The sequence below is a fragment of the Peromyscus maniculatus genome, chromosome 9 (genome assembly GCF_049852395.1).
Source record: "Peromyscus maniculatus bairdii isolate BWxNUB_F1_BW_parent chromosome 9, HU_Pman_BW_mat_3.1, whole genome shotgun sequence".
Lineage (NCBI taxonomy): Eukaryota > Metazoa > Chordata > Mammalia > Rodentia > Cricetidae > Peromyscus > Peromyscus maniculatus.
In genome coordinates, this window is record NC_134860.1 from 57,484,846 (window position 1) to 57,511,307 (window position 26,462).

Sequence of the window (26,462 nt, forward strand, 5' to 3'; positions counted from 1 at the left end):
GCTCAGTGGTAGAGCACTTATCCCTCTGCACAAGGCCCGAGGCTCAATTCCCAGCACCAACACCAGGACCAGGACCAGGGCCAGCAGCAGCAGCAGCAGCAGCAGCAGCAGCAGCAGCAGCAGCAGCAGCGCCACCGCCACCACCATCACCACCACCATCATCACCATCACCATCATCACCATCACCATCATCACCACCACCATCATCACCACCATCATCACCATCACCACCACCACCATCATCACCATCACCACCATCACCACCACCACCACCACCACCACCATCACCACCACTACGAATAGCAAAAAGGAAAAGAAAAAAGAAGACTAGCTAAAGGAAGCAAAATGCTGCATAAAGTCATGGCAATCATCAGCGAGCAGCGCTGGTCATCGGCCTCAGAAACAGCTTTGCAACAGTGTTCTGCTCATGAACTGTGTTTGAGGAGCCTGTTCGGCACCAAGGTGCAGACAGGGTGAGAGCCAGGACAGAGTGTGACTGCTCAGAAGTGGAAATGGTTGGGAACGTTTTTTGGAGATGGGGGTTCGCTCCTCCCAGCAGCCGCTCCACATGTAAGGACAGTGGAGCTGCTCAGATAAAGCAGGTCACCCAGCACTTCGTGTTCATCTGTAATGGAGTATCAGCAGGAAGACATGGGAAATGCCCCTGCCATCCTTCCCCACAGAGTAAACAAGCCAAAGCCACACAGGCTTTAACACATAACACCTTCATTACTTCAAACGGAGTTCTGATAAAATACCAAGTTCAAAGTGGGGACCGTGGAATTTTAAACAATAAATGAGAAAATGGCCAATATTTTTCAGGAGAGAGAAAGGACATGAAAATGTATGCTGTCCAATGGTGCTGAATGTTCTGTGTCCCATACAAGCTCATGGGCTGTGTTAAGAAACAAAGTGGCATGCTCCACCCTGCTCAAAGTCCCTTTACACTAGGGTGGGCATGCTTCCCCACGTTGCCCCTCCAACCCCCCCCCCCCCCCCCCCCCGGCTTCTGCACAGGACAGTCAACCTCTCTGCTAGCCTGACTGCTGTCTTCTGGGACAGGACAGACAAAGTTGCTGGGCCTTGAGGTAGGAAGAACAGGCATGGAGGGGGGGGGGGGAGGAAAATGGGACCTGAAGCCTAGGCCGAGAAACCAAGAATGTGACCCCCAGCATGCCGATCCTGGCCTTGGGAGGGCAATGATGTGCTCATGTCCATAAACCCAGAAACTGTCTTTGCTCTGAGGATGCAACGCCAGGCTGGCTTCTAGACCTAGGCTTGGTATTCATCCACTATTGAGAGCTCTGGGTTGTAAGCCTAGGGAGGCAGGTAGCACTTGAGTAGAAGGATGTCAGAAATTTAAAACCATTTCCTCAAGTGCTGTGACCTACTGAGGGCTGAGGTAGAAAAGTGATCTTAGGTCTCCCTGTAACACAAGCATGTAGTGATTTCACACTGACCAGCTATCAAGGCAAACCTATAAGCATGTGCCATGGATGTGCAGCCACTGGGTCAGAGCTCTGAAGTCAGATTAGCTTGTCTTCTCCCCAGTGGCTCAGCTTCCTTCATCTCGTCCCAGTCAAGACACCAGGAGACTGCAGAAGGGATTGAATGGAGACATCTGGGAGGGACTAACAGATGAGTTACTGTGAGCTTTCTGATACAGGAAAGGGCATCAAGGTTTTAAGAGACTTTCGCTTTTTTTTTTAAATTAGCTTTATGTGTACAAAGGAGTGGGATTTTCACACGTCCATAGGAATGTGTGTGTGTGTGTGTGTGTGTGTGTGTGTGTGTGTTATCATTTTCAACCCCTCACTACCTTCTCTATCCACCTCCCCCTGGTCCCACTCCTTCTCTGCTTTCATGTCCCCGTAGGTACTTTAGAAAGAAACAGCTTGGGTTGGAATCCTGAACTTTCCATCCTTTTGTTTCTAAAACTTATTGTCTGAGCTCCCTCTTTTGCATTCAAGAACAGCCAGCCAACCGGAAACATCAAATTCTAACCGTGGGTGAAAATGGAAACTCGGTGCGCTCCAAGAGAGATCGGTTTGGTGAGAATCTTAAAAAGCAATCAAGGCCCATTTGTACACAGAAATTGCTTTATTGCCGTTTAACTACCTATCTGTAATTATGAGGAAATGAAGTCATTCTGGAATTGGGGAATGCAGTGCATGATGCCTAGTGAAAAAGACAGGGAATAGTTTGATAAAAGGAAGTGTGTTCCTCCATGCTCGGTGGCCTTGAGCTTTGGATCATTTATAGAGAGTGACGGTAACCAATTTCTCCCGGGTTCAGAGCCATGCCTGGCAGCTTTGTCGAGCATGCTGTCACAGGTGAGCATTTTGGGAGAATGTAGGCTAGCGGATATTAAAACAGTTCTCGACAATTTACACTCCACGCGTCTAACAAGACTTCTCATTAGCCAGAAACCACATATAATCAATTATGTTAATAAACAACAAGGCCATTTGAGCCCTCATAAAACTTTTGAGAAATAATAGGGCAGGCTTTTTTATGGTGTTCCAAGCCTGAGTTAAGATTGGCTAAAAATGGCTCTTCATCCAGAAAGCTGACGAACTAGGCAGAAAAGTGAACTACCTCATCCTGTTTCTCTCTTGTTACCCTTAGCAGCCCAGGTCCTGGAGTGGAAGTGAGGGACTGGCCAAAGGAAATAAGAGGTGTCTAGAAGTGAGTCACTCACTGTCTTGGGTGCTCATAGAGTCCACTCAAAAAGTCAGGCCTGCTCTGTGATGACGTTTTCAAAGACAGGGCAACCAGCCCTGGGGTGGTGCCTCCAGTACCAGCATTCATGGAATGAGGCAGCAGAATCTTAATATCAATGCCAGCCTGGGCTATCCAGAAAGAACTCATCTCAAAACAAAAACAAAAACACCCCCCAAACAAACAAACCAACAAAAAACCAAACCAAACCAAGACAAACAAAAAACAAACAAACAAAAGAACCCCAAAGGCTTGGAGTATAGCTCAGTGGGAGAATATTTGTTAGTACAAGGACTGTGTTAGCAAAACAAAGAGAGGTATCAGAAATCAAATGATGAGTGGATATAGACAGAGTAGTTCTCAACCTTCCTAATGCTGCGACCCTTTAACACAGCCCCTCATATTGTGGTGACCCCCTAAACATACAATTATTTTGTTGCTACTTCATAACTGTAATTTTGCTACTGTTATGATTTGTAATGCAAATATCTGTTACGCGATCCCAGAGGGGTTGTGACCCACAGGTTGAGAACCACTGGTGTAGAGCGTGGCAGAGCATGGGAGCGCAGAGAACATTTTCTACAACTGCGCATAACTGCAGTTCAGACACAGAGATCACAGGCGAGTTCTGTGGCTTTGCCAGGGGCAAGCAGTCTAACACACGCTTCCTCTCCTCTTCTTGGGAGGAGTTACCAGATTTGCTTGCCTTCGCAAATGTTTCCAGCTTGGGGTATAATATTATATAGGATATAGATCCCATGTTCAGTGGGACAATGCCCACATACATCCATAAAACTCTTGTTCTTCAGGATGGGGATGGCAGACGTTTAGGCACCAAGCAGACATTGCAAATGGGCACATCCTTTGAGCACCTCTGAACATCCGCTAATTTAACACACTGTTCTAGCTCCTCTCAAGAATGCAAGAGCAACATGCATTTGGAGAGTGGTTATGTAAGTCAGGAGGGCCCCTTCTGGCTCTGCCAGGTGATGGGATGCATTCCTAGGAGACGCTGTGCTTGCCACCCTTGCCAGGCAGCAGGCAGCAGCTGCCAGGGCCTCAACAATATCACAGGCAAGGGCAGCCTTCCCTGCTGGCTCCTCAAACCTCTGTGTGGGGCTCTGGGCCCGGCTGGAACCCAGCTGGCAAGCTCCTTGGAGAGAAAGTGACTTTTACTCTTTCCATATGCCGGACCTGGAAGCGGTATCATCTTATTTATCATCGTTAAAATGCAAATGGTGCTAATTTTATAGTCTAGGTCCTACAAATGGGACTGAGAGACAAGCCTAGTTGGAGGGAGGGCATCCCGTGCTTCACGGTGACAGAGAGTTTGTACTTGAAATGCATTAGGAGGGGCTCTGAAGACAGAGGAGGAGGCAGAGCCCTTGCAACCCATAAACATCCTCTTTGAAAGGAAACAAAGATACTTTTGCTGAAGACCCACTTGGCAGAACAAGCCTCAATAAAACTCTGTCTTCATGACGTTAATTTAAGTTAGCTGAATTAAGATAGTTGGGGACGAATTTGCGAGCCTGTAACTACTTCCCATGAGACGCAGCCAAGCCAAGCAGAAGCTCACCCCTGAAACTGACTTATTTGCAGAGCTGTACAAATTCAGTTCGGGAATAAACATCTCGTGCCAAAATTGGGCCCACTGGCTCAGGGAACCAGTAAGAGAGTGAATGTTTCCCCACAGTGCATCTATTAGGTTAAGGAAATCTCTCTCCCGGCTACAACCATCCCAAAGGCTCCAGTTATGCCATTTACAGGACATAGTTGTAGCAAATGAAACAGAAGCAGTTGGCCTGTGAGAGCATTTAAGAAGTTAAAATTATTTGGTTTTTAGTAGTAGTCGAAAAACTTAGCAGGAGAAAAACATAAACAAAATATTCATTCTAGGAAAATCATTCCTCCCCCTCTCTCTGCATCAGCACAATCACTTGTCAAGATAATGGCCAAATGAAGACTTCTTCAAAAGATATCCCTGTCAAGCAAGAATAATTCCCGCCGAGTGTGGGAGGTATGAGGAGATTTAAAAAAAAAAAAAAAAAAAGAGAGAGAGAGAGAGACCTGATGTCTTTTCCTGGAAGGCTTGGGTTAAAAATCTCATTTTGCTACCTCAGGGCCCTGAAATAATTGTGGTTTGCCCAAGCTAGAAGTCTCAGTTTTCAGGGAACCTGGTCATATTTCTAGGAGGAATTGGGCTCATTCAAACCTAAGCCAATACTATGGGCATTAGAGCGATCTCTCATCTCCTGAGTGAGATTAAAGGTTGTATTCTCTTGGGACATCAGTGCTTCTTTTAGGTTTTAGGAATGATAAAATTTAAAACACAGGAACAGGAAGCAAGTTTGAATTAATTCCCATTTAATCTGCATTATAATTTTATATTTATGATGCGATTTTTTTTTTTCAGAGTTGTAAATCAGCTCCTGAGAAGAATTTGATTGGCAGGATTCCTACTGTGAGTTGGTTAGAAGAAGGAAGCTTCCTTCACTGTTGTCACGGAAGTGACTTACATGCATATGAGTTTCTACTATACTTGGGGCTGTGAGCCAGGCCCTATCTGTGATTTCCTGGCATCAGCTTGAAGACGCGAAATGAGTCTCCGGTCATGTCTCCTCAACCTGATGAAATGCATTTGTGTTTGGAAACAGCCTTGCAGTCACACACAGGGCAACGCCCCTATTGAGTGTCATGTGACCTCTGCTCAGTGTTCTTTTTCCTCTCGTTTTCCTATCAAAATGAAGGGCAAACTTAAACAAATCAACAAACAAAACCCTTTCTTTGGCAAGTGTCAGGAGTCCTGTTTCTTCTTAATTCTCACAGCTTTGAGACAGTTTTGAGGACAGAGGTACAAAGCCTGGAAAAAGCACTTCCCTATATACTTACGCTCTCCACATCACATCTTCAATCAAACAGGCAGTTGGAACCAGGAACAATCCCAGCCAGAAGTATGCAGAGCTCAGGACCATAGTTGCCTGTAAGAAACACAAGTCAAGGCCTGTTTTAGGTTCTCCTTCAAACAGTAGGATGTGATTTAATCAATGTAGAGCATCTGGCAATGTGGAAATAATGGAAAATATGAAATCCAGGGACTGGCTCCTCGTCTGGTCTCCGCTGGCCCTCACCTCCATCTTTCAGTTGGACTTGAGCTGTTGTCCCTGCCTTGGAACTTCAAGCTCCCTCCTGAACAGAAAGCTGTTCTAATTCCCCACAGCGAGAAATGTTAGAGGTGTCGTCCTTCTGTGGAATAATCTGCCTCCTGGGGCCCCTTTATGCATAGCAGCCCACTTTTCCTTTCCTGCTCTTCATGGGCCCAGCATCCCATGGCTGACTGGCACAAAGGTCATTGGTTCTCCCCATTCGGAAGTGGAAGATGTCCATGTCAGAGACTCTGGCTTCAGGGAGTTGAAAACGTGGGGTCTATCATGGGCATGCATGGCAGTTAAGGGAGAGCTTCTTTGTTAGTAGTTTTACCATTTTTCTATCTTTTTTTTTTTTTTTAGACAGGTCCCCAATCTGGAACTCAGGTTATCTTTCAACTCCCGATCCTACCGTCTTAATGTCCCCAGGCAGGGATCACAGGTGTACACTGCCTACTGGGCTTAAGAAGACAAGGTAAGGAAGACAGAGTGAGCTAGTGATGCAGGCGAGAGAATCAGTTCAAGGGCCAGCGCCTGGTTATCCGTGAGATGCTGAGTCAACATCTCCTCCCTCAATTAACAACAGCAGCAGCAGCAATGCAACAAACCAACCCCAAACACCACAAGTCAAAAGACAGCCAGACAGGGACAGAGGGAGATGAGGGAAGGGGACAGATGGCACAGAGCACAGCTTTTCGTGGACTTCCTCGCTCCTCCCAGCAGGCTAAGCCCAGGACAGTTTTGGGTTGGAGACACAGCCGCTGTGAGGGGGAGAGCCACAGCTAACTGTAGTAAGAGAGACACTTGGGACACCAGCAGAGAGCAGAGATAGCTTGCTCTGAACAGAAACGGGGACCGGGAGAGTCCTGGCTCTTTTCGGTTTGGTTTTGAGTAAACAGAGGTCAGGAGCATGGAGTGGCCGATGAACCAGCTTCACAGGGCAGCTGTCAGGCTAAGGGGGCAGAGTTAAAGGATGGCTGAGTCCTGCCGCTCCCTAGGTTTTCTTTCCATTTCATTGACCGGTTTTGCTAGAACCTACTGCACAGAGGTGAGGGTCACAGAGGTGAGGGTCACAGAGGTGAGGTTCGCAGGGGGAAAAGAGGTGAGAGACTGGGATCATCATCTCTCACCACCTCACCGGGACTGCAGGGGTGGAGATCAGCGGGATCCCAGAGCAACTCCTGTCCCATGGATGTATCCTGGTCCCAGCCTGGCATCCTAGCATCAACTCGGGCTGCCCTGTGGCTTTCTCTACCTGCAGGGCCTCGGTGAGAGCATCCCTAGTCAGGAGCCCATCTGGCCAAGCCCATATCTGAACCCCACCATAGGGTCCTGCTTGTGGCTCTCAGCATCCATGACAGCTATTCTGACCCACAGTGAAGTTTGAGGCCTTTTCCCAAAATGGAGAATATCAATTCTTTTGAAAGAAGACATTTAAAAGTGTTAAAATATGTGAGCATATTTTCCTACCAATTACCCTTCTGAGAATTCATCCCAAGAGAGGAAAGCAGAAGAGGCAGGACAAGAATATTGATGAGAGCGCTCTACTAGCACAGAAATAAGAAGGAATACAGTGGCTTCCTGAATGGATTATACTCTGCAGTGAAAGATACATTAAGTATAATATCTGTATCGACACAGAAATGTCACATTACAAAGCTAATTAACCAGATGGGTTCTAAGACGCCCTCCCAGGGATCCTGTCATGGGGCCTGTGGAGAAGGCAGTCCAACTGGCCCAAGCCTCAAACTAAGCCTGATGTGGTCTTCCCAGACACAATGAGGAAACCCAGGGACCGTCACCCCCAAATACTGCATCTGGGAGCACATAAGGGTCAGCAAGTGTCGATGAGGCCTTTCTCTGTTGTTCCTGTTTCCACCTGGAGAACAGATCCAGCAACTAGGACCCCAGTGCCTCCAGCCTTCTCACTGAAATGCCATCCATGAGGAGGATTAAATTCCTCTCACGGAGGAAGAGACCTCAAATCAAACAGGACATCGGGAACCTTGGCCCTTCAGACCCATCCTCACCCTTGAAGATCATTTTTCGCTTCCTTGACAACTGTCTGTACCCCTCTGCCCTCCTCTGTGGAGCTTCTAAGTCTCGGAGAGTCCCTGGGAACTCAATTTCCCGTGGTGCCCAGTGTGGGGAAATACATACACCCATTTCCCCGGATACTCTCTGGCCATTGCCAGCTGATTTCAGGAGATTTGAAGTGTCGCTGGTTGAAGGGAAAAGAGAAAGAATATTTCCCCCAATCATCTACCTACAAGTCCCGCACCTCTGTGTATCAGGCATTACACACACTGTTAGTCTCTAGCAACACACACCGCTGCTGTCGTGTTTTTGTCCTGTTGTGTTACAGCCTCACCTTTAATAAACTTTGCAGGCCAGGTGTGGTGGTGCACACCCTTAATCACAGCACTCAGGAGCAGAGGCAGCTGATCTCTGTGAGTTCAAGGCCAGCCAGGTCTACAGTGAGTTCCAGACTAGGAAGGGATACATAGTAAGACCCTGCCTCAAAAAAAGAAAAGAAAACCAAGCAACTAACCAAACAAAAGCTTTCCAGAATGCAAAGTCAGTGGAGCGGCTTATACCCTGGTGGCCTGGATGGGATCTACCCTGCCACACATGTACCTGCTTACATGAATAGGAAAAACACATGGAATGATATATCAAACTGTATCTGGGTGACAGCAATAATGAGTTGTATCCTCGTATCTCTTTGTCTATCTCTACTTTCTGTTGTTCTACAGAAAGCACGTGTTAGTTCAACGACAGCAAGGTCATCTTCCACTCTTCACCCAGGCAACCTAGGCAGAGGCTAGACTGACTGGTCTTCAGAGCCTAAGGCGTCCACTGTTACTGTGAATGGCCGGCTGGAGCTTGGTTCGTGGGACAGATGGGAGCAGGCTCTCCTGCGGAGGTTATGACAGAAACATCTGCTAGGTAAGCTGAGTCCAGTTATTCCACAACAATGGTGCTGAGCTTCAGGTGGAGTCAGAAACCCAGAGAGAGCCCTTGGTGCGGAAGGGAGAGGAGGGACATGAACATGGGCCCCCGCCTTAGAGATCTGAAGCCTCTCCCAAAGGAACACGGCTTCCTGCAGATGTTTGGCACCCCCTCCCACTGCTGGTCTTTATAGCTATGAATATAAAGCCTTCATAACTGAAAGTAAAGGCATGCCGCAGAAAAGTTGGAAAGGTGTGGTAGGTATGGAGAAGGCTGTTGTGTGCCACTGTGTAGGAAGACTTCACACAGAGGGCTCCCCACAGGAGCGTAACTTCTGCTTCCACCAGAAACTCTAGGCACCAGCTTCACATTTTAAATAAAAGAATTTCTGTAGAACGTGGGAAGTAATAAAAACAGAAACCCCGCCCAGCAACACAAGGAGAGATTAGAACTGTGGTCCTCTTCGGTTGTGGCCCGTGTAACCTCCTCTACCGTCACTCACCCCATTCCTGGAAAATTATCTCACGTCAAAGGCTAGAAAGGCTTCATTTGGTTTTGAGGTCTGCCTCTCCAAAGTTGTGTTGTCTATGAATGCGCGTGTGAGGGGTTAAGCGCATTCTCTTCCCTTTCTACTGTGAGCGGGTTTTGGTGTTGTTTGTGTGTTTGTTTGTTTTGTTTTTTGAAACAGGGTGTTACTCTCTAGCCCAGGCTGGCCTTGAGCTCCTGCCTCAGTCTCATGCCTCCTCGGTCTTCTGAGTGCTGGAATTCAAGGATTCGCCTTTCGGGTGAGCTGTCTTCTGCAGGGTGGTGACAGCTCTGTCTGCCCAGGGTGGGGGTGCAACAGCGTACACAGAGGGGAGCTGTGTGGCCCTCGGGAGGCCTGGCTGACAGGCAGGTGTGCTGTGCACACGTGGCTGGGAAGAGGGCCCTCCTGTGTCTATCCTTTCCGGCCAATTTCTGTCCCACAGAGCAATGGCTGTCCTGATTTGTGGCATTACAGCAGTCTGGTTTATTCTAGAACATCCTCTAAATGACACTCTAGAGTATGAGTTTGTTCGATCCGGCTTTCTTCACTCAACATAAGGCCACCGAGACTGAACCATGCTGTATCATGGCTCTGGGACACACCCACATTCTCTCTCTCTCTCCAATAGTCACTGTGTGGGTCTACTGCATTTTGTTTACTGGCTTTCCTGTTGATGGACATCTGGGTTGTTTCCACTTTGGTCTGTTGTTAGGAAGAAGGCTCCTGTGCAGGGCTTTGCACAGTCTTGTTTTATGGACATGTTTCCATTCCTTTCAGGGAAACACCTACAAGTGGGAACGCTGTCACTCAGGAAGTCCATGATTCACCTTACAGGAAGTTCAGGAGTTTGTGCAAACACAGCAGTGTGTGAGCACTCCAGTTGCTCCTTATTCTTGTGGTGGCTGGCATTTTGTCACTCCAGTGGCTCCCTGGAGCCATGACATCATTCACAGAGTGGGACTACTCTCACTACAGTCACCGCCCCTGGGGATAAAGAAGGGGAAGCCCCAGGAGAGAGGGAAGCTGGCTTTTTTGTATGGGTGTGGTGACTCATGCCTACTGTGAATCCCAGTTCTCAGGAGGCTGAGGCAGGAGGTCTGCTTTGAGTTCTAGGTCAGCGGGGGCTACATAGGGATTTCCAGGCTGGGTGGAATACCTAAGACTGTGTCTCAGAAAACCAGAAAATAAACAAGCAAGCAACACATAAACAAGCACATGACACTGGAAGAGAAAACCCTGACACAAACAAGGCCCTCTTCCCCCCCTCTAACACACAACACAGGCTGCTTTTGTTTTGAACTGGAGACAGCTAGGCTCTGGGACAATCATCAGGCTGCTGAGAACATACGGGGTCTGAACAGCAATTTTCCTACTAGATGGAATCTAAAATCCTGCACGTTCATAACTTTTTTCTTTTCAAGTGTTCATGTGATTTCTCCATTCTTCTCTTGGGGTTCTTGTTTTAGAGAATGAATGGCTGATTTCATTAAATTACTCTGTTATTTATATTTGTTTGGTTTCCAGTAACTTCTTCCACAGTCCTTTATATCCTTGGGAACCCCTGAGATACCTAAACCCATGGGTGCTCAAGTTTGTCACACATAACAGGGTGGTTCTGCACAGAAACCGCATATGTCCTTGTAGACTTTCAGTCTTCTCTAGGTGACGATGACACTAAATACAGTGTTGGCACTGTGGGAACGGATGTCGTGCCGTATTATTTCAGAAATACTGATAAGAGAACAAATCTGTGTAGATTCAGTAAGGTTCCTTTTATCCCCCCAGATATTCCCCAACCCTGGTTGGTTGGATCCCCAGGTATGGAATCAGCACACACAGATACCGAGGGCTGAATTTATTTGGCTGTAGAGATATGTTACAATTCTCACACTGTAGGGCATAGGGTGCGGCATGGAGAATTAAGGCAAGAAACAGTTGCTGATGACTTGTATGGCTCCCATCCCAGGTGGGAACAGGGCAAGGCTAAGACTGTGTTGGCCATTTTAAAACACGGAGCCTCTGCTTCTACCCTCAGGAATGACGCATCGAAGCAAGGCTTGCCGAAGCCTTATGATCTCCATCTCTCCTGTGAGCCAACCTCACCAAGCTGGGACTCCTCTGGCAGGGGCACACCTGTGGCTTCCAGAACCTTGCTGGGGGCCCTGGCATGTGCGGGGTACCCTGTTGTTTATTCACAGTCACAGACAAATCCAACAAACCTCGCTTCTAGGTTGCTAACGGAAAGCTGGAGAGAGGCCTTGCCCAGACACAGCAAGTTTTACACATTCCTGAAGACACAAGACGCCGACCAGCCCAAACTCCTGGTCTTTTGGAATAATGAGGTCCAATCTGAAAACGAGCACTCATGAACAGAGGGCAGACAGTCTGTATCCTCGTGGTCCTCAGACCTCTGAGCCCAGAGAAGGATAAGCCCCACCCACTCCGTTCATGATCTACTATGTCGGGGGTAGGGGAGGAGTAGGGGGGTGGGAGGAGGGTGTGGGTGAGGTGTTTAGGCATAGCTGAAACTGCTCTCCTTCCTGAGAGCCCAGGATGGGAAGAGACGGTACTACTCTTACTTCATATCCATTCCCTGGAGGCAGGGGCTCCTCAATAACAGACAGGCACAAGCCACATACCAGCCACATTCCCCAGGGGTGATTGGCCCACAGAGGCAGGGAAACTGAGGCATCTAATTAAGCACTAGGTGGATGCACTGCCAAATAAGAATATCTGAAAGGACCAGAGAGAGATGGACATGTGTTTCCGGGAGACAGGAAGCCTGTGAGTTTTCCTGAGAAGGACTGGGATTGCACAGTCTTTTTTGGGGGGGAGGGGGGTTTATTTTGTTTTTTTCAAGACAGGGTTTCTCTGTGTAGCTTTGGCTGTCCTGGAACTTGCTTTGAAGTCCAGGCTGGCCTCGAACTCATTGAGATCTGGCTGCCTCTGCCTCCTATGTGCTAGGATTAAAGGTGTGTGCCACCACCACCTGGCAAGGGACTGTACAATCTTTAAGAGCACTGACCAAGTCCCCTTGGGCTACTGTCACAAATACCAAAGGCTGTATGGCAAAACAATAGATATTCATCTCTGTAGATCTTGAGGCCAGAAGTCTCTGAACTGGAGGTGGAGGACTCTTATCAGATACGTGGCTGGTAGACAGTCCCTGTCCATGTGTGTATGACTTCTATTGTCAGTATACACAGAGAAAAAGTTCCAGAGAGCTCCTGGCTGCCCCTCGTATGAAGGCACGAGCTACCAGGGGGACTCACTTCATGACTGTTGTAACCGAACTTACCTGTTCATGGTCCTCTCTCTTATTCCCATCATAGTGGAAGTGAGCACTTCCACAGCTGAATTTGGGGAGTGCCATGAACATTCAAACCCCACTAGACAGGGACAGACTGCCACCCACCTCAGCTCTGCCACTGATTTCTTAATGACTGTGCCTCAGTTTCTTCCTCTGAGGTTAATAAGTGTGAATGAGTTAGCAAGTGTGAATGGCACCATGCCATGCAGGTTATCAGACCTCACTGGGTTCTTTATACCCATGACTCGAACCACAGTTTCAACATCCTAGAGGTGGTCAAGATCGTCACACAATGATTCCTGAGTCAAATTCGGGAATTAATGGGGTTCAAAAGACTCTGATCTTCTGTGAGGTGCTGACGGGTCAGACCCTGCAGTTTTCCGGTTGGTTGTACCCATGATGCTGCGTGCTATCAAGTTCCTACACCCCATCACCTGCAAGTTGCTCCATGGTGACAGGAAGCAGTGTTTACAGCAACAGTGACCCAAACAAGAATCTCGGAGCTCTCTGTACCAAGGATCAGCACTGCTCACGTGTGCTGCTGTCCACCAGAAGCCTGGTTTTAAGTGACCAAGACAAACTCCTTGCTGCGCCATGCCGGATACTACTTACCTCTGAAGACACCACCAAGGCTGTCCCTTGGGGAGGGGTGTTAGGCAACACCTTTGTATTCAAAAAGAAGAGGAGGAGAAAGGGGAGATTTGCTCATGAAAACACACCCCTGCCCTTGCCTCCATGGCTGGGCATCAGAAAGGCTGCAGGCAACGTCTCCTGGATTCCCGGCACAGGAAGAAGGAAATGTGCAAACTATCCCAGAGTCTCAGCTGAGGTTGAGGTGCGAGTGGGGTGGAACAGGAATTCCATAGATTTCCGAGCTGGAGACACCAGGCTTCCCGACAGACAGGAGCCAAGCCCAAGACAGCGATCACCTCTGATGGTGACAGATTCTGCCCCCACCCGCCGTGTTGGCTGTCCAGGTATCGAAGACAAGCTGCCCTCTGTGGCTTGACAGGAATGATGCTGGGAAGGGCCACCTCCCAGCCTCCGCTTTTTTGTTGGAATGAATAAAGACATGGCACTGGAAACCACGTAACTGACAGCATCTTAAAATGCACCAGCACCCTAAATGTGAGGTATTTTATCTCAGCGAAGAGGCCCCATCATTCATTCCTTCGGGCATCTTCAGTCTCAACTACAGGTTCAGAAAGCAGACCGTTTCACACTGCAAGGACCGTTTTACTTCACCCGAGGGGCTTGCGATGACCTTTTGAGAATCAGGGCCATGACACCAATGACTGGCCTCCTAGGCATGTGCCCTCTGTCTTCCACTATTAGAGGCCTCCATCCCTGTGGCAAGTTCGAGGCAAGGAGGACTCAGATCCGGGAATGAATGCCAGCATTTGAAAGGAGCTTGAACTTCAGGGGGCTTGTCGGCCCGGCACAGGAGGCTCACGGGGGTAACAAACAGGAGACACGCACACTTGGGTGGATGCGGAAGGTCTTAATCCTTTTTTTTATTCGAGGCTCTTCCTGAGACTTGGGCTTTTCTGGGTGGATGCTGAGAATCAAGGTCGTTTCTCTTTTAGCATCTGGTGGTATTTCTTGGTCTGCTGCTTATTCAGTATCTCAGAGCTCTATGCTCTGTGAGTAGGATGCTCAACAGGAGATGTCCCCTCGGAGACAAGGCCACTGGGCTCTCACTAGTAGTGAGAGGAAGGTGCCGGGAGGGCCGTGGTGGGGCTTGGAGCGTGGGTCTCAGTAGCTGAGTGCTGGAGGTGGGGAGCCAGACCTCTGCATTCAGCAGCTTCAGAAACCCCACTGACTCTGGTCAGTTAGCTTCTTGGCATAGATCCTCTCCCTCAAACCAAGACAGCACAGTGCCCTCCTCACAGGGGCAAAGTGCCTAGCATCCACTTTGCTGTTTTGACTCCCAGGCATTCCATTTCCCCAGAACCGGGAAGGCCCTGGGGCTAGCCCTTTCGCAAATAAGTACCTACTGCTGGTTTCTCCGACTCTGTACCGCCCCTCCCCTCCCAAATGTCTGCACCCCGCAGCAGCAGCAGCAGCAGCAGCAGCAGCAACGTGCTAATCTTGAGACAGCTCTGCCTGTAAAATGACTTCTCTGGAGCAAATGAGCTCAGTGGCTGGCGCAGGTACCTGGTGTCTGAGTCCCTGCCAGCTGGCGGCCATCCACCCCTCAGCTGCCTGCCCAGGGCAGAACAATCCAGGGACCCCTCGATGAGACATTTTCTCCAGTGTTTTCTTAAGCCCTGACAACTGCAACTGAAATTTAGCAGCAGCCTGCGGCCCCTGGGGATCCTTCCTGTGTATTTCTCTCTCTCCTTCTTTGTCTCTCCCTCCCTCCTGCCTCATTCTAAACCAAAGTCTGCCTGCCTTTCTTTCTGTCTGTCTCTTTTCTTTTTTCTTTCTTCCATTCCTTTCTTTCCTTCCTTCCTTCCTTCCTTCCTTCCTTCCTTCCTTCCTTCCTTCCTTCCTTCCTTCCTTCCTTCCTTCTCTTTCTCTCTCTCTTTCTTCTCTCTTTTTCTCTCTCCCTCCCCCCTTCACCCCCCTACCGGCGCCTCGCCTCTCTCTCCTTTCTTCTTTCTTTTTAATGAAAAGTTTCCCCCGGAAGAAGACTGGTGATAAAGAATGTGTGGTTATGGATGAAGGACTGGGAAGTCTCTACCGTCATGAGAACTAGATTGAGAACCTAAACCAGGACTTCCCGTTTTTCAATTTATTGATTTGTTTACACGCAGGGATGAGGCGTGTGTGTGCAAGAGTGCACACGTGGAGGACGCAGGGCGCCTTATGGGGGTCACTTCTCTTCTTGTACTATGTGTGTTCTGAGGATAGAGATCAGGTTGCCAGTCTTGGTGGCAAGTGCCTTGACCCCCAGGGACACCTCTACGGCCTGCTTCTTGCTTGGCAAGTTCCCTGCTTTCTATCACGAAAGTACGTGTCACGGTGACAGCCAGCCTTCCCTCTGACAGCAGTGTCCGAGTGCTCACGATGTGGCATCCTCGTTCCTCAGAGGAGACACACGTGCCTTCCTCGTGGCTCCCTCACAGGCTTCGGCACACATCTGATAGACCCTAGTGCACATTTGTCACATAGCCACCCTATTGGGTGCACAAGATTTGCCAGCATGTCCTGTAAAAACTCTAAACTCCCAATAGGGATACCTGTATATGGTCTAAAACAAACCTTCATTTCCTCCTTCCTTCTCTCTTCCATCAGTGAGATCACTGGCCTTGGGTACCCTTGAGAGGCAGGTCTTGGTCTCCGCCTCTATTCTTCCATCAAACCCCTTTCCTGGCCTCTCCTGCATATATTACTTGTAAGTTCCCCAGAAAGGAAGGGGACTCCCCGCAAGGGAGACACTAATTGCTCCTGTTTCACAGAGGAAGCAACCAAGGCGCAGCAGTTGAGTGGCTTCTCCGAGGTCACGGGCTGAGCCAGGATGCGAATGCAGGCATGTGGGGTTGGTTCTAGAGCTGCTGCCTGTCCTGGGGTTGGCTTCAGAGCCCCATCCAAGCTCACAGACAGCAGCTGCGCCGTCTGCTCCGCGCTGAGCCGTATGCCCCTCTTACCGTCGGCTGGCATCTGCACAGCTCGCACTGGGACGGACTGCCAATTTTTACACATGTACAACCCAGCTTCCACTTTCCAGAAATCCCAGCCCCCGGCGTTACAGACACGCTGAGCTGCCCTTCTCTGGGGTCCCTGGAATGTAGCCTCTCAAGATGGTGGTTGGAGAGGCTGGACTGTTTCTGGGGGGCTGTTCTGACAGCTGTGTCTTCTGGGCAGGCAAGGAGGGCCATCTTGGATCCCCTGGGGGACAAGGTCTTGCTCCTCTCAGTGTGTAGCAAGCAGTGCACCACAACGGTTTTTATGTGGCCTTCCTGCAGCTGCAGGGGACACACAAAGAAGCTTACTGTGTCATTCTCTCTCTCTCTCTCTCTCTCTCTCTCTCTCTCTCTCTCTCTCTCTCTCTCTCTCTCACACACACACACACATCATGAGAAGGAAATTTATAATATAATCTCTTCCTATATAAAATTTCAAATTTCTGCAAAGTAATCTTATACATTGTATTTCCACAGATTTGTACACAGAGGATTGATGTATGAACACAGCCAATAATGGACTAAGGAGAACATTCCTGTCATCAAGGGGGTGAGGATGCTGGGGGCGGGGACAACAACATGGGCAAATGTAGCTAACATTTTAGTCGGCTTCAGACAGATTTACATAAGTGGTATGATCATATTTGAACACACAGGATACTTTATTCTGTGGCTTTTGTCTCTTTGTGTTGAATTTGCCACAATTTGGGTAAATTTCATTCTTGGATCTCAGTGGTTGGCCCAGTGGTGCTGAGGTCCAGCATGAGAGATAGTTTTGGTTTGCCTGTGTGTGTGTGTGTGTGTGTGTGTGTGTGTGTGTGTGTGTGTTACTAAAGCTGGAATCCAGGTTCAGATGGAACCCAGGGTGTGGTGCTAACCAGACAAATGCTCTACCACTGAGCACACCCAAGACCTTGAGATACTGAGCTCAAGAAGTGGCTCTTGGCCACAGACAACAAGGTCCAGCTGAGCAGGTCCTGCTGCCAGGGTTCATGGGGGACCCAAGGAATAGTGCTTGTCAGGGAGCAGGGCTCTGCTAGGACACAGCAGAGTCACATGAGTCCAGAGAAGAGACCTTGGACGGGATTCACTTTGAGCCGCACTATGAATTGGGGGCACCAGCTATGACAGCCATCCAAGGGAGTATATAAGAGCTACGCCAAAGAGGAGGCCTCTTCAGCAGCTGGGTATGATCTGGAGCTAGAGCTACCAGGAAGGCGTCGGAGGGGAGTGGGGAACCCCACAGGAGCACAGAGGAGGTGGGACCAAGGCTGTGAGGCCCAGCCACTGTCTGTCAGAGAGAAGTCAGAAGGTTCCGGCTCTGGAGAGAACCTAGAGGCAGGAATGGATGTTTAGAGAAAACGAACACGGTGAGACTGCTGAAGGTAACCACGAGAACGGGAAATGAGCCCGGCGGCTCCCATGTGTGAGGGAGGGTCCTGCTCCACCCTCAGTGGATGCCTGAAACCCATGCATGTGCTTGGAGGGGATTGCAGGAAACCAGAAGGCAAGGGGAAGGACAATGTCCTAACGGCAGAAGAAGGGAGATAAAGATGGGGGTGGGGTGGGGAGAATGGGCAGAGCCTGTGCGTGGATTGTGAAGTGTAGAACCTGCCTGAGGACAGCAAGGAAAGTGAGGACTGAGGGGAGCGGAAGGCTGAGGTCACGCGGGTCAGAGGTCGAGGGGAATCAGCTTTAAGGTCCTAGAGGAAACTGGCTCACAGAGGAGGGGCCTTCCTAGGGATGGTGAGGGAGCTGAGGAGGGGGAAGGTCAGAGGATTACGCAGACATGCTAATAGATGAAAGGCCTACAGTACACAGGAAAATCTCCAGTGACGTAGCAACAGTCAGAGAGGAGAGTGAGAAATCAGTGCTTTGTGGAGAGAAGGCCACAGAGTGGACAACTCAGGAGAAGAGTTCAGGCTCCTACACCCATGGGTCTGAAGAGAGATACGCTAGAATAGATACCATTAAAAGTTGGTTGAAGGTCAGTAGCAAAGGACAACAAAAAGTATAAGAAACACCCAGATCTATGGTTTGGATGCATTCAAAAGAAAACACGATTTGATTGCCAGTGATGAGGTCCTATTAGTTAAGGCAGAGTGGTCCACCGGAGCCTTGCCAGAGAAAGGGAAACCCAGGAGAAGGGATGCACTTACATCCAGTGGGGTCTCTGGGGTGAGTTACAGACATCCTTCCCTTGACAGTGTTGACTTCTCTGTGGTTACCAGGAAATGGGCAAGCCTTCTAGCGCCTTTTGCTGAGCACTGTGACTCAACTCAAGTCCATTCCCAGGCTCGTGCTGTTGCAACATGCCGAGCAGCTGGGCTCTGAGGCTCCTCAGTGACCCGGCACTGTAGCAGGCAATCCATCCCTGTTCACACCTTGTGACTCCCGTCACAACTGTGACTCCCGCCAAACACATGCACACGTATGTTTAGGTGTGAAAGTTAACACCAGGCAGTGGTATGAAATACTACACATATGCAAAGGAATTAATTTATAGTTACTGCGGGATCCATAACTCTACAATTTCCTGGCTTTGGTCTGTGCAGCTTTTCAGACTCAATATGTAACTGGCTTTCTCTCTGAGGCAGAGCTCTGTCTCTGGGCTGGTATTCCCCCCTGCATTAGCCTGCCTGTTTCCAAGTGGAATATCGTGTTCTGAAAGTTTGCTCACTTCCTCTCATCTCTCTCAGCCCATCTGTATATTTTACATCTGGTCTCCTGGGGCTTCACCTCCTCTGGCTCTGCAAATTTAATTAATGTACTTTTGACTTTCTTCACCAGGTCACTGCTGAAAATTTACATGAAGCAGGCCTCCTTGTTTCTCATCGCAGCCTAATGGAAACACATTTGCTAGTTCCCCTCTCCAATCTATTTCAATTTCTCTTTTCCATATATCTTCCCTCGTTTCAAAATTCTCAGATACGATCCAACGCGAACACTGGGCAGGGCCCCTTCGCGGGGAGAGCCCGCGGTTTGCGGCATCTCCCCGTCTTAAAGCCGAGTTAATATGTAAATCACACTTGCTATCATATGCTCTTCATAAACCTCCAGACCCTTCTATGTCTTTGCTCTCTCACCAAAGTGTTTCCCAGGCTTTGATGAAATGCTCTCCTATTTCTCCACTAATTTTGGAAGATTGGTGTTTTCCGAGAAATGAGAAACAAGACGCAACTTGCATTTTCCTGCAGTTTTCAAAACCAGAACCAAGGAAATTACATTGAATTGCTGTTTAAAAAACACCCCAACCCCCCAAACTCCCAGTGAGCCGAATGAATGAACTCTACTAGTACATTTGACATCCCTCACTTTAGTTTACTGTCTATGAAGTGAATTTTACATTAATTGAAAATGTAAATTAAAAATTTAGTTAGCTCGCCGGGCGGTGGTGGCGCACGCCTTTAATCCCAGCACTTGGGAGCAGAGGCAGGGGGATCTCTGTGAGTTCAAGGCCAGCCTGGGCTGCAGTGTGAGCTCCAGGAAAGGTACAAAGCTACACAGAGAAACCCTGTCTCTAAAAACAACAACAACAAAAAAATTAGCTAGCTCAAGCCCTGGGTTTGCCTATAAGCCCGGCACCAGAGAGGTAGAGGAACTGAAGTTCAGGATCATCCTCCACTACATGGCAAGTTCATGGCCACCTGGGCTATATGAGAGCCAGTGACTGTAGGAGAGTGCAAGGTCATAGCCATCCTCTTCTTCCTGACCTGCTCTTGGAAATGTCACTGTACTGAATGTGGGAAACAAATGGCCCCGAGAAATCACGCGCTTGAGATTCTGAGTTGTGGAGTATTGACTGCAGAGGCGCATTTTGCTTTCTCTCATACTTTTATATACTTTACTCACAAGGGTGCTCAATACCAAGGCTATATAATTTTATGCTGACTTTAATCTGTTTTTCATTTAAAATGTCTTAATGATCTATTGTCGGTTATACTGTTCTCATAATTAGCAACCTGATTTCTGCTTAGCAGAAACGTCTCCACATTCACTCTAGAAAAAGGCATATCAACTACACCTGGAGAAAATGACCCTGAGCAGCCCAGCTGAGCATGCCCTTCACCGCTGTTCATTCTACCAAGACTTGGGAGCACTGTAAATAAATCAGCAACGAACGCCACTGGGGGAGAAATCAGAAGATGTTTTCTGAATTTATTTCTTCAAGAGTCTTCATCTAAATACTTGGCAAGCAATCTGGCTTTTCAAGTTGCAGCACACACTGAAATATAGTTACCAATATATTTGGGCTGCTATGAGAAAGAAGTCCGATGTCTAGGGTTCACTAAGACAGCAGTCCACTGCTGGGGGTGGATGCAGTTGTAGAACACTTGCCTAGCTTCGAAGCAAAGCCCTGGGATCCATCCCCAACACAGCAACAGATAAGTAAATGAATATTTTTTTTTTTTTTTTTTTTTTTTTTTTTTTTTTTTTTTTTTTTTGGTTTTTCAAGACAGGGTTTCTCTGTGTAGCTTTGCGCCTTTCCTGGAACTCACTTGGTAGCCCAGGTTGGCCTCGAACTCACAGGGATCCGCCTGCCTCTGCCTCCCGAGTGCTGGGATTAAAGGCGTGCGCCACCACCGCCCGGCTGAATATTTTTTTAAAGTAAAAATAAACATGAAAATGATCTCGGTATGGTGGTGCACAGTACTTAAGAGGTAGAGGCAAAAGGATCAGGAGTTCAAGGTCAGCCTTGGCTACACAGCATATTCAAGGGCAGCCTGGACTATATGGGACTGACTGTCTCAGAAGAAAATCATACTGGCTACATGGAAACACTTGAGCACACATGAATCCTCTGGCCAGCTGCCTACTGAACACTACTGCAGTCTGCAAGTGGACCACGGATCAGAGCGGCCCAGCTCTGCTCGCCCTTTACTGTTGGAGCCTTGTGAGGCTCTCTGCTGGTGGGGTGGGCAACGCCACGAGTGGAGCCACTGGATACAGAAACCCAGGGCATCAAGGGTGAAATGCCACACCGGGGAAGCTTGGGCTTAGCTTAGAGGGATGAACTTCCCGATGCTCTGCAAACTCTTCCTAAGAGTTTCCATGGAAACCAGCGGATGCTCCTAGTTCATTCATAGATTCGGACTAAATTGAAATGTGTGCAGCTGGGAACTTTTCCTCTTCTCCGTTCAGCCGGCCTTGAAAACACTGCCTTGCTAGTGTCTTTTAGCTGAAGAGCACCAGGAAACATTTGTTCTGAGCTCAGGGTCTTAGGCCCACCAAGGCTTGCTTCCTCAAACTTCTCACCGGAGCTTCGGCAGGGCCTGTCTGCTTCTCGACAATGAATGACTTCCACAGATGCTACAGCCTACGGCCTCCCCAAATCCTTCCCAATAATCCCCAACATCTGCCCTGTGTTCAGTGATGGCCAACATGGGACTCAGCCAGAACCGACTGTGAGAAGAGCGAGTATGCTCACGTCCGCCGGACCTGTTTTCAGCTGAATATGCTCGACTTTGGTTTAAAGCATCATAGGGGAGGTACCTGCTTAGAGCTCTTCCAGAGCAAATGTGCCCAGAGCAGCTCACTGGGTGGAACTAACAATAGTTCAGGTTCTAGAACTGTGTATATGGTGACATCACACACTCCAGATTTCTAGGACAATGGCATCATACATTTCTCATCTTTCGGGGGAGGACGGTACAGGTGACATGAGTTTAAACTCTGGCGATGTGGGAATTTTCATGAGACCCATTCCTCTGACCTCCACCAAGTGTCGCATGCAGTGTATAACATGGTGATTGACTTATGTGGGGGAGTAATACACAATATTGGCTCAAGGTAACAAAGACTCAGTATCAGGAAGTTGGATAGCGAGTCTCCTCTCTACTTCTCCCAGCCCACAGCCTGCCGGGGAAGGAACACACTCAAAAGTTGAGATCAGTGGGGAGTTTCTTTTAATTATTTTGTTCCAGGTGCATGTGATAACAATGGAGATGAAATTTTAAAAAACGAGGCAATAAGATTATAGATGACACAAGGAAGGAAGACAATATGTCCTTCAGACAGGCACTAGCTGAGCCTATTGTGACTCTATGTGGTGACTTCAATGATTAATCAACTTAATCCCCACACGCCCAAGTTTGCCCACCAGTGCACCGAGGCCATGGAATCGGACATGGTGGCTGTCAAGCAGACAATAACTTACACACACAGCAAGAGCTGGAGCTTTTAGTACAGTCTTACGAAATACAGCAGAACTGACCTCCCTAGAATATTGTCTAGGTCATTTATAGTCCAGCCCTGATCATTCAGGGCCCCGCCCCTAGGCCTCAAATACCAGTCTATATTCTATCCATGCAGAAGCATTTGAATTTCTTGAGATCCTGGCTGGCCCTGCCTCTCTCCAACCTCAGCCTGCCATTGCCATCCTGTTCTCTAAGTGGACAGTGCTCTCTCTGCTCCGTCTTTGAGGAAATGTCTTATTCAAGATTCAGCTCCAATCTCATCTGCTCAGCTTTGGGCAGAATACATGCTCCTTCCCCTGAGTGCCTCTAAGGTAGTGGTTCTCAACCTGTGGGTCGTGACCCCCTTTACAGCCCTCTACCTCTAAAAATATTTACATTATGATGATTCATAGTAGTAGTTGAAAATTTACAGTTATTAAGTAGCAATGAAAAAAAATCAAGGCTGAGGGTCACTGCTGTGGAAAATCCCCTTGTACGCTGTGAAGATTTGTCACTTGGATTGGTTTAATAAAAAGCTGACCGGCCAGTAGCCAGGCAGGAATTATAGGCAGGGCAACAAAACTAGGAGAATGAGGAGAAGAAGGGCAGTATCAGAGGAGATGCCAGCCAGCTGCTGAGGAAGCAGGACATGTAGAAAATGAGGTAACAAGCTATGAGCCATTCGGCAAAGCACAGATAAGAAATACGGGCTAATTTAAATGTAAGAGTTAGCTAGTTACAAGCCTAAGCTATCGGCCGAGCATTTGTAATTAATATTGAGCCTCTGAATGATTATTTGAGAGTGGCTGTGGGGCAGGAAAACTGCCTACAGGTCACACATGAGGAACCATATCTAAGGGTCACAGTATTAGGAAGGCTGAGAACCACTGCTCTAAGGTGGTAACAATTCTATAGCTACCATAGTTGAACATAGTTCTATAGTTCTATAGTTGAACAAAGAAAACATGTCGGGGGATGGAGAGATGACTTAAAGGTTATGCACACTTGTTGCTCTTGCAGAGGACCCAGGTCTTCCAGAACCTCATATGGTGGTTCACAATCACTCATAACTCCAGTTCCAACACCCTTTTCTGGCCTCCCTGGGCACCAGGTATGCATGCCATGCACATACTTGCGTACAGTCAAAATACTGACACATAAAATAAAGTAAGCAAATACTTTTTATAAAAGGAAAGACAATGTGCAGTCACCATGCTAGTGGTACCCCTTCCTTCCTTTGGTGCACACAGATGACCCTATGAAGATAGTTGTCCTCTACTGATTGATGAGGTCAGTTTTGTTCAGGGAGGTCAGAATAATCTTCCTATGATCACCATGCTGGCCAAGACTGAGAACTACCACCACGGGGTTCAAGCCCAACAGTTTCAGAGTCTGCTCTTACCATTGGGACCTGTTATTTCCTAATATTTGTAAGAAATAAAAATGTTCCACTTTCATGTCTTAAATCAGCTTAGGTCCAACTACAGACAAACAGGAGATGCTGGGACCCTGCTGGTCCTCGCTACTATAGTTACCTCCATCCAAACTAGCCAAGCTTAGCTAACAACCTGCAGTTATGACAAAGTTCATGTGCTTGAAAAGATTTAAAATAAGTAGGATGTAAGACATAGAGACTTTTGGGTATAGTGGTGCACATTTTAAATCCCAGCACTCAGGAGGTAGAGGCAGGAGGACATCTCTGAATTCAGGGCCAGTCTGATTTACATAGTGAGACCTGTCTCAACAACAATTCAATAAAACAAAACAAGCAAACAACACCATCACAAAATCTATAGAGATAAACATATACATAGTCTTTGATGAAAAATAGACATAGACATAGTAGCAGATGATCTGCAAGAATGTAACCCCGCCCCCCCCCACCAGGACTCAGCCAATGAGCAATAGGAGGGAGGGACCTGCATTCAGGATTATAAAAACCTTCTTCTGCACTGGAACTCAGTATTGCAAGATCTCTTTTAAGCTCTGAGTCTCCAGTGCTTATTACCAAGTGCCTCACAATACTTGATGTCATGTTTACTTGCTGATTTCATCTCTCCCATGGGGCAACCTCCTAATGGGAGGCACACATTTTCAGGATCCCCGTGTCCTTGGAAGCTAGCACTTGTTGGGGAGTTTTGTCTAGGGAGGTTGTTCCTATGTACAGACCTTCTTTGGGGTCTAAGCATGTGGGAAGGTAGTGAGGGACAGCACTTGGGCACCAACTTTCACTAAGTACTTTTGTTAGGATTCTCAGCTTGCCATCAGAGCAAGCTTCCTCTTCTGGCTTCCAGCAGATCAAAGTCAGGTTCAACACCTGCCATGGTTTGTTTGAGCTGATGAGCCAGAAACCTATGATGGGCTGACAGTATGCCTCCAATTAGCCAGATGCCTCAGCCTCTGCAGATAGAGCTGCAATACTGGCAATCAGCTCCCGGAGATGTGACTCTGAATTCCTTCTCCACAGCACGAGTCAAGTCACAGAAGCTGCCTGGTGGATATGCCAGGCTTGTGGAGATAACTCTACTGACTGTGGCTTCTTTGTGTGGCTGCCTTAAACTGAGCTTGTGGGTGGCCTTGAAGTCAAGTCACTCATGTCTCTAGGAAGGCAAATCCCATAGACCTCCGGGCCATCTTTGCCTCCTAGACCCATTGGCTGCAGGTGACAGGGATGGGGTATGCAGTGGGGTGGTTTGGTCACTGTCACTAGTTAGGGAACACTCCTCTAGTCAGGCACACAATGTGAATTTTTAAAAATCTGAATTAGCCAGGAAACCTTAGGATGTCGGCACAATGTCTTTAGTTCTGATCTCTATTTTGCAGCTGATGGAACCGGACACCAGAAACAGAGATTTTCAGTGACACACAGAAGGCCAGACAAACAAGGAGTGGTCCATCTTTGAACCCTGCTATTCAACCTCTCGACAACCTTGTGTCTTATTACAACAGAGATCACAGTGAGAAGGAAAAGAATCCAAGAACATGACTACCAACCTAGTCAGAAAAGTGAGCCACCAAGCAGGCCAGCTGGCAGCCTGGAACCAGACCACCCTGTGTAAAAGTGTGAGGAGGAGACCACGCAGAACTCCCAACCAGGCCGAGCCTTGTGAGCCTGAACAAGAAGGAGGAAAGTGATTTGGGGGATATTAACTATGGCTCCTTTCAGGTCTAAACTCATGGCTGACTTCCCCAGCAGGCTTTGGGCAATCAAAACACCCAAGACAAATCCCATACGCATACCTAATTAAATAATCCAGATTCTGTTTGCTTGGGTTTTCCGCAGCATCAAAACAGTTCCTCTCTGCGCTTACCTTGGCTCCTCTGCAGTTTTAATTAAGCCTCCCAAGGCTCCCTAGTATATTAAAATTAGTGGAAAGAAAACCTGCAGCCTTTGATGCCAAGGACCACAAGGTGCAAGTCTCCCGGCTTGAGCGCTCCCTTGAGCAGCCCTAGCTGGTGTTCAGAGGCAACCTGAAGGGAAATTTTCCTGTTTATTTTCCTTTGCAAGGAGGGGACAGCCGTGGTGATGAAAAGGTTTCTTTCTTGTGGGAAGCTGTGACAAATCAGGCGCAGGGAATCCCTCTGCAGAACATTCTCTGGTGTTCCATCTCGGCTGGCTGAACCAATACACTCCAGCACTGCCTTTTCTCCCCTCGGGAGGGGGGATGTGTCAAGTCCCAGCAGGCCCTGGGCCTGAGGGTGCATTTATTATAGTTCTCCACTCTCAGCTCTCTAGCTCTGATGCCACTCTGAATTTCTTACCAAGTATCTCTTCCTTTAGGGGTTGGCCATGAACGTCAAGAGTCTTCTCTGGTTGCAAGGCTTTTCGGTTTGACTTCAGTTAGGTTCAGATAGTGGGAAAAAGCTTGCTCAGTTTCTCCCCCAAACTGCTGCATGAAGAGCACTGTTAGCTGGGCTACCTGGTCACTCAGAACGCTTCCCAAACAAGGCTTTATGTCCAGCTGTGGAGAAGTGGGGACAACCCAAGACCAGTGTGTGTGT

General features: G+C 48.2%; 1 protein-coding gene and 1 long non-coding RNA gene across 17 annotated transcripts in view; one reads left to right on the plus strand and one right to left on the minus strand.

Annotated features, from left to right (window-relative positions):
* The window catches only part of Atp8a2 (ATPase phospholipid transporting 8A2), a 592,551-nt gene that overhangs the window by 46,255 nt on the left and 519,834 nt on the right, over nt 1–26,462 (minus strand). For all 16 annotated transcript variants that reach the window (XM_076545122.1, XM_076545120.1, XM_076545123.1 and 13 more), the window contains one exon: nt 5,614–5,702. In XM_076545122.1, coding sequence (XP_076401237.1) covers nt 5,614–5,702 — 89 coding nt within the window. The remainder of the gene's footprint in view (nt 1–5,613; nt 5,703–26,462) is intronic.
* LOC121832312 (uncharacterized) lies at nt 21,934–25,723 on the plus strand. The gene is made up of 2 exons (XR_006075938.2): nt 21,934–22,074; nt 25,284–25,723. It is a non-coding gene; the product is annotated as an uncharacterized LOC121832312 (long non-coding RNA).